General features: G+C 35.8%; 1 protein-coding gene and 1 long non-coding RNA gene across 3 annotated transcripts in view; both read right to left on the reverse strand.

Annotated features, from left to right (window-relative positions):
• Positions 1-1,577, reverse strand: part of LOC110377411 (synaptotagmin-5) — a 57,010-nt gene extending 55,433 nt beyond the window's left edge. For both annotated transcript variants that reach the window (XM_049840892.2, XM_021336299.3), the window contains exons 1-2: positions 1,419-1,577; positions 244-518 (exon numbers count right to left, since the gene is read on the reverse strand). In XM_049840892.2, coding sequence (XP_049696849.2) covers positions 244-518; positions 1,419-1,422 — 279 coding nt within the window. In that variant the 5' untranslated portion in view covers positions 1,423-1,577. The remainder of the gene's footprint in view (positions 1-243; positions 519-1,418) is intronic.
• A 9,442-nt stretch (positions 1,578-11,019) lies between these two features.
• Positions 11,020-15,303, reverse strand: LOC135117417 (uncharacterized). Its single transcript, XR_010276889.1, has 2 exons — positions 15,032-15,303; positions 11,020-11,236 (listed from the first exon to the last, which is right to left on the reverse strand). It is a non-coding gene; the product is annotated as an uncharacterized LOC135117417 (long non-coding RNA).
• Positions 15,304-15,708: the final 405 nt, after the last annotated feature.

Raw genomic sequence — 15,708 nt, forward strand, 5'->3', positions numbered from 1 at the left:
ATATCCTCTACTGTCGTTCACTACTGAATATAAAGGTAAAGTGTAGTTTTAAGAAAGCATATAGTTAATTTCATGCTACAGTCGGTCTCGACACTACATACAATCAATTCTAATGTATGTCTTTACGTGTATAATATGTGTCTTTATAATAAAAATAAATTGTAAAACGCGCTTCTGTGTATCAATAAAATATAACATAGTTATCCCCAATTTTCTAGCAGAGAAAAAATAAAAGGTACTCACGCTATGCGTCACATCCATAGGAGCCAGCAGCGGTAACTCCTGCCTCCTCGGCTTTCTCCACATAAAAATGGCAGCAGCAATCAGCAGCACAGTTCCAGCCCCAATTACTGCCCCCACAGCAGCACTCCACACATTCCCATGGGCCTCCCATGAAGACATCCCAACCCTGGCTTCAGACATGGCCTCTACAACCTTCGTAGTGGATTCCTTCTCCATGTTTCTGTACACGTAATCCAATGGTGTCTCATAGTCGCGCCTCTCGGCCCACTGCTTATCTGTTGATAACGAAATTAGCTACGTACAATGTAACATCGATCCAGTGTATGTATGCATGGTTTGTACGCTGTGGAAAACTATACTTGTACTTATTTCGTTGAAGCACCATTTTTTTTCACCTTTATTTCAGGCAACTAGGGTCCATACACCCAAATAATATATAGCAATACTAATAAACGAATACATTAAATAACTATCAATACTATATTTTTAGCTTTAATATAATTATTTGGCAATGCTTTCAGGTTTAATTTTCCAAAGGGGTGTATTTCTAGTGATATTAGCTAGTAAACAATGCGAACGTGTCATATGCCACGCGTCTTTTCCGCTTCACATTACACTGAGATATGTTCACTTATCGTAAGTGAACTCAAAGAAAATCTTATTTCGGTACCACTAAAGCAATTGTACTGCCTAACACAATAAACGTAATCTGGGATTACATTTGAGACTAAAACTTATAGAGATTCTAATATTCACTGCCAGTTATTTCGTTCTCAAATTATGATGAAAACATATTCATTCATAGTCATTATGCAAAGGCACTTAAATATAATAACACTTCGATTAACTGAAAACGTGTAAATTATTCGTGGAAGCCAACAGTTTGTCATTCCATTACATTATGGTGTTAACGAAGTTATATCACGCGTCACTCACAAATTCATTCACGCAAAAAAACCTTCACAAAATGATTAGTCACTCACAAATTATACTAAAATAAACTTTCTGAAAACTTAAAAACACAAACACAAAATAAAATTGCAAACGTGAAATTAATATCACAACAAAAAAATAAATTGCTAAAATCAAAATTAAATTCAAAATTCGAACACGTTCCATAATTTAAACACATAAAAAATAAATTCGAATTACATTTTTAAAAAGAGGTGACTCACCCATAAGGTTGAATTTAACTATTTGTTGTTATCTGTTGCAACTTCACACACGTGCGTTGGGCGGGCGGGCTCGCGCGACTGGTTGGCGGCGACTCTCTTCTTATCATTAAACTGACTTGTTTACCCCGCCGGCACGCCGTGATCTGTCGCGAAGTTGACTTTATTGCGTCGAAGTAATCGTACACTGCTCATCTGATAATGTATTACCATACAGATGGGATAATTCAAAAGAAGAACATAGAAATCGAAAATATTTTTTTTTCAAATCGTTCCATTTTTGAAACTCTTTCGTTCATATTTTTTTTGACACAATAAAGGACGAATTTTTAGGTTGTATAGTTTTTTCGCTTTTCTATACACGTACCCATAAAGCGAGTAATTTCCGAGGAAACTAAGTTACTGCCGAAAGTAGGCTGTCACAACTTATCACGCCGTAATAAGCAATAAAAGAATTTTGTGCGCGTTTCAGGTTTGATACAATTTTGACGTCATAATGTTGTCATACAATTTTATGTATTGTTGTGGTCCTTTTTGTATTGATTTATTTTCCTATTTTTAGAGTTCAGACTAAGGAAGGTTAAAGGACGGAGGGTTGACATGCATTTAACCGTCAAAGGGTCTGTTTTTGAAGGAAAGTAATTAACGCTCTGCTTGACTCCTTTTGCGGTGGGATTATGACATTGAATGTTTTGTGAAGGAAAAATAAAGGTCGTCTTAAACGTGCACACTTAATATCATAAGTCTGAAGGTATAATTACGTGAACGTAAAATTGCCAAAAGAGATTTCAATGGAATACAATATGGAGACAGCCCTTATAGAACCTTTGCCAGGTCCATATGGAAACATTAATAAACAACTGGCCTGTGATTAATACCAGATTCTTCAGGCCGTTGTTAGATTACCTTCATACATATAAAGTCAAAATAGTATTAGCAAATCCAATTGACGTTACATCCCTCTGAAATCACGAACTTTTTATCGATAAACATTCCCCTCACTACAGCCACTCAAAGCTTTAAATAAACAGCTGCCACCAGCTTACAGGTAGATAAAATACAGTACATAGTACTGACGTAATAAATGGATGTTGTGTAAAGTGCATTTAATAAGAAATACAGCACACACTGCACTTAACGTCAGCGCGTGAGGTAAACCATTAATATTACCTACACTGTTGAGTTATGAGACTGATAACGGGAGGGCTGGTTGCACCGTTTTGAACGTAGTTTTAAGGTTAGCATAAGGTACAATTTATCATAATTTAATAAATTAATATGTACCTATTATGTGTGATTTTTCTGATGCGAATATGGCTCGAACAACGACCGATAGAGATAATGGAAGGCTTTGGGTGAGGCCTTTGCCCAGCAGTAGGACAGCATAGGCTAAAAACATGGCTTATTTAATTAATGTAAAATTTGGTATGGATGAAGGTAGCTTACGCGCAATTTTTCCGAAGCTAAGGTAACAGAAATACTGAAGATAGGGCTTTTTTTCAAGTTTAAGTTTACAATATATTTTCTTAATTCTCTTAAGAGGCTTTTCCAGGCTATTAATTAATAACATACCCAAAACCAGTTCATTTTGCAAGGCTGAGAGACACGTTTGACGTGAACTGAGTTTAACATGGATATGTTATGGACCATGTGATTAATTCGGGCATTATTCATAATGCCCGAGCATTATGAATAATGTCTAGCTTTATCGGGCCAAGTGATTAATAACTATCTTAACTTCATTATTTATCACATTGCACGGGCATTATTATATTGCTACATGATAGTTGGGCAATTTGATAATAAAGCTATATTTTATGCGGTGCGAGGGTGGCAGTTGTTCTAATAAATAAATCCTGTTACTTGCTACATATTTTATGATTATTGTTTTAAATTATATGTTCTATTTTAATGGGAAATTATAAGTCTAGCCACAAAATTATTAATTGGACAATTGTCATCCAATTTACTAACTCGGCCTCGTTTTTCTTGATCTCATTTTTCTTGGCTCGTTTTTTTATGGTAGAATTTAATTTGGATTCAAAACATTGTATTAAAAACTGAACTTAGTGACGAAAACGAATCGCTGCAAAACCGACTCCACGTAGTCTTGTCTGCCCTACCCCTAGAGTGCAATTCAAAACCGCGTAGGCACGGAGGGGCGAGGTAAGCTCGCATGGGACCGCCGGAGCCCCGCAGCGCTGGAGCCCTGACAGAAGCCATGCTTGCTGCATGTTGCATGCTTACTTCTATGCTCTGTCAATTGATATGGGATATTTAGTTTATTTTAAGTTAAATGTCAATAACAATAAAAAAAAATGAAATTAAATATGTTTGTATTACTTTGCCCAAAAGGTCACGGGCAATATGTATAGTGCCCGGTCAATTTGATTGTTTGAATAATGATTATCAAATTGCACTCTCATATTGGGCATTATTCATAATGACCGGGCATTATATATACTGCCCAATTTATCACTTGGTCCATAACAGATAGATCCCGTTCAAGTCAATCCATGGTTGTGGTGGAATGGTGGAATCAACCTATAGTTAACAGCCTCATAAAATAAGCTCTTCTGGGAAAGGGTTTAAACTCTGAATGTATTTAACTTTATAGTATGCAGCACGTTGTTTAATCGTTGATGTAGGCAACATTGTTGCTGAGTTTTTCGCGGCAATTGTTTCTCTGGCTTTTAACACGCTTTTATTTTGTCAATCTGTATTTAAATAACTGTGTCAAAAATCCAAATCAAAAATCGTTTATTCAAGCTTGGCTGCAAAACAATACTTTTTGAAAGTCAGAAAACAAAAGACAGCCCCCTAAACGCCAACCCTTCACCACTTCCTACGTGTGCATATCGTAGCGTCATGAAAATGTACAGCTGCAGTTATGATGACAATACAATAAAATGATATTGTCGAACTGTCGACGAAAGATATGAACTGGAACTTTACGAAGGAACATCGCACAAAAGCTGTGTTTGGTCTTGTTAAAAAGCTCTTGTAGGTAATGAATTTTACAGACATTCATAAAAGCGTGTTTTTTAAGTACACATCTAATGACAACCCTTTTCCAAGATAAACGAGAGTTTCTAAAGAAAATTGCTTAATGATCTGGTCCAAGAAATTGCAATAAAAACCATTACTAATTAATAAAAACATAACTAAACCATTAATAAGGACCTTGGCTTGGCTCTATTGCATTTTATTTTATTTACAGATAAGTAGGTATATACCTACTCAACGGGAAGATGGAAAACGAAATGGATTATGGAGAAGACGATTGGATAATGTTGGCGCTATTTTTATATTTACATTTCTTTTACTGAATAAACTAATGTTATATGTGTTTAGAAAATAATTCTGGTCTTTAGAGACGAGCTACGACAAACTATGAGTTTTGAAATAAGATGCATTTTAGCAGCGTTTTATGTGTGAGTGTCCACTTATAAAATTTCAGAGAATATCCTCATACATTTACGCAGCATTGGCTCACACATGCTTTTCTGGATGTTTCATTTACTGGTCTTTCTTATTAAAAAAAAAATAAAAAAGACATACCTTCTTTTATTTTAGTTACAAAACGCAAACCGACGCCTTAGAGTGAAAACCTCGTAAGTGTAAGAGACAACTTTTCAGGATGAAGATCAGTAAAGGATGTTTTTTGCGATTATCTTCCAAGAAATGCATTAAAAGAATATTGAGAAAAAAATCATTTCCGAGAATCCCCTCCTTTTTGGATACCGGTTAAAAAACTAGTTCACATTCCTCACATTTCTACCATGTATCTGCCACACTCCAAAGTGTATAAAGGCGTGATGAATAAACACATCGTTATGTGCGCTTGCCCCATGGAGAAAAAAATAGCTAGCGGAGGTGCCATAACGGAAAATCACCTTGGGAAGTAGCGCGTCTAAATGCAGGCGAGCGGGGCACGAAGAACGCTACTGTTTTCACCCTTATACGCCTTCTTCGAGTTTATCGACCATTATTTGTTACATCAAAAATCATTGACAGATGTCCCAAAGAACCCGAACTTCTCGTTAATTCACTTGTAACTGATTGTTTTGTTCATTTCCCACCAAACGAATTTGACCTATAAGAGGGCACCTGACCTACCTGGATCATGGCATCTCCGTTCATCTTTCTTTACTCCCTGGCTTGCCCGGTCCTAGTGAATAGCTTGAGTGCCCATTCATGACATGAAAGCGATGGGAACGTGATTTCTCTTATTTAATCCGCGAATGGAAGGCCAATGAGGTAACATTACCTACTTTAGCATCATGGTTTTGGGGTATGGTGTGGAAATGACCCTGTAGTGGAATGGAGGCTTTTGTGCAATTTTGGTCCTTATGGCACGTTGTAATGGGCCGAAATTGCGGAAATGTAGGTACTTTAGCTGCAATGAGATTCAGATTCTTTGATAGAATAAAATTTGATGGATGAGATAAAACATGTGTTTATTGAACAACACAGACATTGAGCTTTTCTCTGTCCATCCTCTAGTGGCTAGCCTTTTGCTTATTCGTAGCTTTGTTTTAGCATTCAACGGCAAAAGGGATTTAAGTGTGATAAATAACCTACACCTAGAGGTACTTAATATATAGTTTTTTATTAGATATATATTTTTATCATATACAACCTACTATCGCAACAACCTGCTTTCCAACATCAGCTGTGCCAACGAAAACAAATTAACGCCAAGTTCCAACAATATCAACAAGGCTAAGCTTGACTGATAGTCCCGGCATCTTTATTTATCACAACAGCCTCGCCTGCAGAATTCTAATGATCCCCCTACTAATTGGCCCAAGACGGCATACATTGGATGTAGGACAGAAACCATCGCTGGCTTAGAACGTTCTCGAACCGATCATTCGTTTAACAAAAGAGCAATGGATGCATCCAATCCTTCGATATGATAAGAAAGTATAAACAGAGAGTAAATGAATTTGCATATCTATGAAAATTGACGTTGCCAGTGTTAATATTCATGGAATTTGTATCGTATTTTTTGACCGATTAGGGGTCGAATTTACGACGCAGTTTTCTCGCGAAACGCTGAAATATAGGTCAGATCTACAAACTAGCTGTCGTCATCGTCACAGAGTAAATATGTCATCGTGATCATGACATAAGTACATCTTCGAAAGAAAGTAAAGGCAAGTAGTATAATGTCTTCTAGTCTAGTTTGCCATTCAATTAGAGAGCCTTTTAACTCTTAAAAATCTTGTTCACAACAGCATGCGGTGAAAATAAAAATATCACTAACTGTTTTGTATTTTTCTTTTGGTTGTCCTACCACAAAGCCAGGCTTTGGCATAATTTGTTCCGGGAAGCGGATATTTGTGAATTTCGGTAGGTATGGAATAATTCAACCGACTCTGAATTGGGTCAAAGTTTTCAGAGAAAAAACTTGTTGTCCTTGGAAACAGACAAAACTGTGGAATTTTTATAAAATATGTAATAAGGAAAAGCTCAGTTTTTGATTAATTTGGACGCAGTAGAGGAAGGTTAGATCCATCTCAAGATTAATTCACAGACAGGTTAGATACCTACATCTAAAAAAATTAAGGAATATCTGAGTGCATAAATAAGAAAGACTAAGGCAGTTCAGGAAGTTTTTGGAGGATTTTTTCATTTGGTAGGTAGGTACCATAAATAAGATGCTGATGAACTATACCAATACTTTTATCAAGTAGCTCGAAGTAACAGTCGATTGTTTACATACTACTACTAAACAAATAATTTCAAAACTCAAACACTTATACCTATAAATAATTCTAATAAGCACGCGTGTCATTTAGTTAGTGTTTGACTATCTTGCTAATAGAAAGTTAAGACTTCATTAAGTCGCTAAGTACATACATACCCACTTAATTTAACCTGCCTAACAAGAGTTCAGTTTGAGTCGCAACCTTTTAACTTCTAATTGTTCGCTGAGTAGGTATCTGTTTTATCTTTGTGAACACCTTTGTTCTTTAAGGTACCTAAGTACGATACCGTCTGGACATGCAAAAATTTGAAGTTTTTCAGGACTAGATTTCAGTTGCATGTTGAACTATTGACTGTGTTCTTATCGTGAATAAAGCAAAGGTACCTTACCTACCTTATCTGCACAGCTAAACGTACGCAAGTATTTAGGTAACTCTCAGTTAGTCCACTTATAGTACATCGTACGACTATATTTTCATTCGTTATTCTGAATATTCAGCCATAGCTTTTCATTGATGTGTACGATGGTGACCTGACCTTTGCACTCGGCCATTGTCATACGCATGTACTTACACACGTTACTGATCACATACTATCATTAACTGATTGTTATGCCGATGTGACGCATACGATACCTACACTCAAATTAACAATTAATTTCTAAAGCTCGGGTCAAATTTCACTATTCACCTGTCCATATTCATATAGGTCCATAATGTACCTACCTAAGTGCGTTGCCGGCATAAAGTCTGCTTCGATTCCAATATTTAATTTACCCATGGGCGTAGCCAGCTTTGAGCTCAGGGTGGGGCAGCAGTCAACCTACCCCTTATTTTAATTTAATGAAATTTTTGTGACTGCATTCTCTTTACTAATTTGGTCAGTAGGTACTACTCAAAGCTAAACGCATGTCGGTAGTTGTTTAGATCAAATGCAAAGAAAGAAAAAGTTGCCCATGTAGTTTCCAAATACGCGAGCGAAGCGAGCGCAAAATTTTTATCGTAGGTACTTAAACCAAATATTACGTAAAATTTAGCCCAAACGTACATAACTTTTTGTTTCTTCACAAATACAAAAATTACATAGTTTCTGAATACGCGAGCGAAGCGAGCGCGAAATCTTAATTATTTTTTAAGACTCAAAACCAAAAACCTACGTAAAATGTCGCCCAAATATACATTTTCATGAATGGGGGATATACATCCATACGAAAACCCCTTCGCTCGCATAGGTAAGTGGATAAAAATAAAGTTAGATAGCGTATAGCAACGTCGCGCAGCTAAGCTTCGCGGACCACTTGGAATGCCTACAGGAACCACCGGTGGTCCGCGGACCACCGGTTAAGAACCACTGTGCTAAACGATCGTTCTATTGTACAGATCCTACATGGCTGGGCCACAAAATACATAGGTACAGAAGTCAATCTCATGTATGTACTTCACTTTTCATGCCTAAACTCGGCGGTCGCGCTAGGGTTGTCAACTGTTTTATGCGCATAAAACTAACGTGGTAGTGGTACTCGTATCTAATTATTTGATGTATTGTTGAGAATAAAACAGGAAAAATGAAATATAAACCAATAATAATAAAATATTTAATGTGGCATACAAGAGGTTAATAAACACTTTCACGGAAATTTGTTTGAACGAGATACCGTTTTTCAGAAACCGCAATTTATAATTTTGTTATTCATACATATACCCTACTCTTTACTTGTGAAAAAAATATTTTTGTATGTAATGGGTTGGTACAGTCCCTAATCTAAGCTTGCTTCTACCTACAGAAAATTTGATGTGCGAGTTTTATTTCGTCTACCTTACAACATAGTCTCGCCATGATCACAAAAATTATCAACTCCTACTAGCAATAATCTTTGAGGGTAGGTAGGCAGGTTCGCCTGGGTCGACACTAGCAAAACTTATTACGGCATTGGGCCAGAGGCCGCCGCCGGGGCGCTTACCTACCCACCTAACTGTACCTACCTACTGCGTTTATTAAACGAACCATCGAAATATGAGAAAATAAGTAGGTACATATTATAGGTAATACGGCAGGCTAAAAAAACGACAATTCACTGTTTATTGTTGTATAAAACAACCGTCAACTTGTTCAATTATAATACGAATTTTGTTGCTCCATTATTACTTTTTCTTTTGTTATTAAAATTAAAAATATTACAGTCAAATTACAGTTAGGTAGGTATCACAACGCGTGCACATTTATCTACCTTTGTGTGACGCGCTTATCTCAAGAAAGCGGCAGCCGCGCTCGCACTGTTTTGAGTTGTTTTGAGACAGCGCGTCTGTGAACACGCACACATAGACACCTTTGTCTGCGTGACTCGAACGCGCTTTGTATGTAGATTGACTTCTGTACCTATGTATTTTGTGGCTGGGCAAGCAAACTAGCGAGCGCGGTTTTTACACTAGGATAAAATTGCATTTCCGAAATTTTGATCACATCTACCAGAGTTCCATCTCCTTCAATGCATTATTTTTTAGATTAGATGGACGGCTCGGCTCGCTACGCCACATAGCACCTATTCTTTTAGGGAATACGGCTCGCATTCAAATGACGCGCGCACCGCGCACGTTCGGGAACTCGAGCATTTTGAGAGACATTTTGTTTTGATCGCGCTCTTTTCAAAGTCGACATTTTTTTTGTGCAATAACTTACGGATAGTACATAATAATTGTTGATGTTGTTAGTTAAAGTTAGTAAAAAAATTAATAAATAACATTGTTTAATCAGACACCTTACTTATAGGTCAGAGCCAGGGCCCAGGGTGGGGCAAGTACCCCAGCTTGCCCCAGTGTGGCTACGCCCATGAATTTACCCCTCATTTATGCCATTTACCGCTATTTTTTGTTAGGAATAATAGCCATCAATGCCATAAAAAACGTGTTCCTCCCTGAAAAAATAACATAACTTTCAATCATTTATTGAAATTAACTCACGCTTTTGGTAGAAATAGTGTCAAAAAGTTACAAACCCACAGCTACATACATACATGGACTGATAAACATATCACGTAGGTACTCTTTTGCATTGCGCAGTCGGGTAAAAAATAAGCACTTCATAGGCGCTTCGGGAGCTTGGCTCAACCCTGTAGCGAGAGTATCAAACATAATTAGGCCATTTTACATAACTCTACGCTTGTCATCCACGTACTTATAGGAAAGTAGATACTTACATGATAAGTAGGACGGGTTCCTTACAGAGGCTTACATTATTTCAGTAATTGAATAAAGCCATGCTCTTACCCTCATCATTTCGCGCACAAAAGTAAGTAGGTATTTGGGCTTATTATGTTGAATCAAGAGGTTCTGTCATAATTTATGAAAAGTACCTACATACTTACCTACGTACCTACATAGTAGAAAACTACCAAAATAAAATAGAAGAGAATTTCGAAAGAAAGTAAAACGGGTTATACTTACATAAGTAGTAGTAATGTCTATCACTCAAGCCAAAGGTAGGTACCTACAGAGGTTAACGTACATAAGTTGTTATCACGAAACGGCAAAATAATGGAAAGAATGCACCGGTAAAGAACAGAGCTGTACACGAAAGAAGGGTTTTTAACTAAATACTTATTCGTTATTTCTAAAGCTAATAGACAATTACCCACCGCAAAATAAATAACTTGAAAGCAGGTTAATAAAATAAAACGTTGAGAGCGACATCTATACATATTTTTTGATACTAACTGATTAAGGAAATGTAGGTTGTACAAAATACTAGTAGTCTTATATTAAAATAAGAGATGTCGCTAATTTCAATAGTTACTTGAAAACTTCTCAATTGCTTCTAATCTGCTATTAAGTTAATACATGAACATAATTGAAAGAAAAGATCTTTGTACGTAATTGAGTCATATTGGCACATATTCATAAACGGAAGTTTATTGTTTCATAATAAACAAATCTACAATTAAGAAATTACCTAACCTTTTTACAAAACATTTTTACAGCTTACAAACTAATGATTTTTTTTCTCATTATAGCTACAGTTTTAATTTTTTATTACATTTTTTGATTTGAATTCTTCATTTTTATTGAAGGGGAATGTTTGTTTGTACCTCGCTACTCCAAGACAGATGAAGGCTGAAACAAGGAGTTAATTATTAGATGACACATGAAAACAAAACAACAACAAAAGTATAAATATGGCACATAACTTCAAACTTCAAACTTCAAATCTTTATTGCAATCATGAGTGTTACAAGGTGTTATAAAATGTAGAGGTACATACATGATACCCTGTTAGGGCGCAGCAATTTTAATATACAATTACTTACAAACTATTTAGTTAATCTTATATATTTAGGCACAACTTATATATTTACTTATATATATTATTATATTCATATATACCTTTATTATTATACTATCATTATATTTATACTACCTCTATTTGCTCCAACATATTATATTTAAATTGTTTTATATTGCACACTATCTTACTGTTTAGTTCTGTCCTCGAAAAACTCTTTTAAACTGTAATAACATTTTCGGATTAAGTATTTTTTTAATTTATTCTTAAATATATTGAAACTGGAGGTTTCTTTTAATTGTTTTGGTATTTTGTTATAAATCTTAATACACATTACATAGGGCCCAGAATGAAATATAGATTTCATTCTGGGCCCTAGAGATTTGATGTCGGTAGAGCAAGTGAATTTTTATTTCTTAGGTTACGAGGTTGTGAGTAATGGTCCATCTTTAAGGAGAATAAATGAATGTGTTTTTTGACAAATATACAGATTTCAAAAATATACATAGATGTTAATGTAAGTATGCCAAGTTTAATGAAGTGTGGCCTGCAGCTATCCATTCCGTCGATGTTTGCGAGGATTCTAATGCATTTCTTCTGCAGTTTGAATAGGACATCTGCGTTCGTGCTATTACCCCATAGTATTATTCCATACACAAGCCAGGAGTGTGCATATGCATAGTAGGCGACAATTGCTGATTTTAGGTCTGTCGATTTTTTTAATTGGAGTAGAGCATATGTGAACCTGGATAGTCTCCCGCTTATGTTATGGATGTGACATTTCCAATTTAAGTTAGTGTCTATGTGTAAGCCTAATAGTTTAAAAGAGTCAACGCATTCTATTGTTGTGTTATGGTGGGTGTAGTTGATTATTACTGGACGTTTCTGATATGGTTTGAACTGCATAATTTTGGTTTTAGTGAAGTTAACTTCAAGGTTATGGTCTTCAAGCCACGCTACAATTTCAGAAAGGGTTTTATTAATTTTAGGGTTTAATTCTAATTTGTTTTTACACGGAAATATCACTGATATGTCATCAGCAAATAGGATACTTACTGAATCTATGATTTTTGGGAGGTCGTTTATGTATAATAGGAACAGTATACAACCTAGTACACTGCCTTGTGGGATAGAGTTCTTTATATAATTCTTTTTTGATCGGACATGTGATATTTCACCGGTTTGTGAATTATGGTGTTCAATTTCAACAAATTGTGAGCGAGAGTTGAGATAAGAGGAGAACCAATCATAGGCTACACCTCGGACTCCAATACCTTCCAGTTTATTAAGCAAGATGTTATACGAGACCCTATCGTACGCTTTGCTCATATCAAGCAAAATACCTATAGCATAATTTCGATTGTTGATGTAATTGAGAGCTTGTTGGATGTACCGGTATACTGCATAGGTGGTAGATCTGTTCTTTCTGAAGCCGTATTGATTTTCATCAAAGATGTTAAATTTCTCGCAGAATGAATAAAGGCGTTTTGAAATTGCCGTTTCTATTATTTTTGAAAAGGTTGGCAGAAGGGCTATTGGACGGTAATTTGTGCAGTCCGTTACGTCACCTTTTTTGTGTATTGGTTTTATGATGGATATTTTTAGCAAGTCAGGGAAGACACCTTCTGAGAATGATTGGTTTATCAGATACGTAAGTGGCAGCACGAGTTGTTCGGCACATTTTTTTATTAGTGTGGGTGGGAGTTCGTCGTGACCGGAACTGTGTTTATTTTTGAGGTTTTTTATTATTGCGAAGACTTCAAGTGGGTCAACTGGTGCCAAGTACATGGAGTTCTCCGAGCGCGTTAGAACTGGGCGCCCTGGTTGATTACCAGGCGTACCTCCGACCTTAACAAAAAAGTCATTAAATATGTTTGCTATTATATAAGGCTCATCTGTAACTGTATTTTGAACTTTTAGTTTAATATTATTTCTTGTCTGTTTCGTTGATTTATTTGTACGTTCTTTTATGATTTGCCACATTGTTTTTGACACATTATCACTATTTTTTATTTTTTGTATATAGTGTAGTCTTTTAGATCTATTTACGCATTTTTTTAGTATATTTTCATATTTTTTGTAATAGCTTTTTAGCACAGGGTTGTCGTTTAGTGTTATAAATGTTTTGAGTAGACGTTTTTGTTTGCAGGATGATTTTAGTCCGGATGTTAGCCATGTAGTTTTACTTTTATTCTTTATTTTTATTCGCGTTTTAGGAAAGCATTTATTTAATGTATATATATCGACGGGTAAAAGGCAAAAGGGGTCAAGCACCACAGATCATATTGTTCAGGAGAGTAAAAAGAAAGTTTAAAAAAACAATATCTCTTTATTGCTTTATTGAACCACATCACAATCTTCAGAAAAGTTTACTAAAATACAATGTTCTTTAATAATTTTACATTAAAATAAGCCTGAGATCAATAGTTTCAAAGATAGATGTCGCTTGACCCCAGATTTTAACCATGTTTATCGATTTCGCGAGGGGTCAAGCACCAATATTTAATGTTGGAATATTTAGATTTTGGCCTAAGCTCCAGGCGCTGGTGCGCGCTGAGTGGATCAAATGCAACGTAATGAAAATAAAATTATTTAAGAAACGGGCCAAGCGCCAATTATGTTTAGTTGTCAATTTTTACTATTGGTGTAAGCGACGTTATAGTCGTTAAACAAATGAAAGAAAAATGGATACAAACGACATATTTATTTCTAATATTGTTTTTTAAAATTATGCCAAATGACAAGGCGATACAAAAACGTAATACACAAAATGGTCCTTCAACCAAGCAAGGTAAAGTTGGTGTCGCTTGAGCACTTTTGGTAAGTATCGATTTGGCACTTCAGTACAAATAATTCTTTGGTACAAGCGACTTTTTTTCATGCTAGGAAAACGATACTACGACCATTCGAAAGAGAAAAAATAGTGGAGTTGGGGTCAATAAAAAAGTTAAAATCGCAAAATGTGGCGCTTGACCCCTTTTGCCTTTTTACCGTCGATATGTACTTTACAATTTGGCCTGAGTACTATACAAATCAAAGGAGAATATTATATGAATATACTTTTTAAAGATAATGTATGTGTCCGTATTAGTACATAGTATAAAACGAAATTGCTTCGCTGACAGTCCGTAAGTCATCCTCCGAGCCTTATTCCCAACTATATTGGAGTTGGTTTCCAGTCTAACCAAATTCAGCTGAGTACCAGTGCTTTACTTGACCTCAACCCAGTTACCCGGGCAACCCAATACTCCTTGGCTAGCTGTCTGTCTGTAAGTATGTATGCCTAAAACTATTTTGATGCAAGATTGTGAAACAGATAGGATTCAACAAGGTTTTTGTACATAATATACCCATTTTATGCCAAGGCGGATTGCTAGTTCTTCAACCAACCTGCTGCTTGATATTTCAAAGAATAGCTAATTATTATTCACACACTATTTTATTGTTTATACTGTGTACTGTTTTTATATGGGTAACTATGTAATACTTGTGTAGAACTATTTATTATTCTATAATCTTAATTTAGCTGATGCAAGACAGCTAGTTAAAGAATGATTAAATAATATTGTTCTTAACTTGAAAGAAATGATAATGAATTTGAATATGGAATAAGAAATACTCCTTACCAAATGATAGCATAGATAAGCCATATTTCCCGGCTGTACTTTTATTCTTGCAAGCGCTGTTAGCGAGATAACCTCCAATGCCGACCATTCCTACGGCACCAACGATTCTACAGGACAAGCAGTCCCGAGGAGTAGCATTCTCTTTTGCTGCCATTGTAACAACAAATCACTGTTATTTTTTAATTAAAGAATCCCGAAAATCGGGCTTCTTTTTTCTTGTTTATATGATTTTTGACTTTGACATTTTAGATTTTGACAGCAGCTGCTGTTTGTCAAAGCGTTCCGTTCTAAGTAAGCGTTGAGTAGTATTATTTATTTTTCTTCATTTCATTAAAAAATCTATACTAATAAAAAAAAAATCTAGATTTAGCAATCACAACTTTGTTTAGGTAATAAAATGTTGGATTTGTACGTACTAAGTTCTAACATTCCTCATTAGACGTAGTTTAACGACGGTTAGGAAAAGTGATATTGCTAGGTAGAATTCCCAGATGACATGACATATTAAGCATGTACACATAAAGGCGCGGCTCCACCGCAGTGCACGCTGTGCACGGACACGCGGCGCATTTTAGCTGCGTGTATTCATTTGTTTGACAACGTGGGTCTACGTTTCCACTGAAGTACACGAATATGACCCACGAATATGTATAGCGTGGCACGTTCCACAACGTGTA

This window comes from Helicoverpa armigera, chromosome 10 (assembly GCF_030705265.1).
Source record: "Helicoverpa armigera isolate CAAS_96S chromosome 10, ASM3070526v1, whole genome shotgun sequence".
Classification (NCBI taxonomy): Eukaryota; Metazoa; Arthropoda; class Insecta; order Lepidoptera; family Noctuidae; genus Helicoverpa; species Helicoverpa armigera.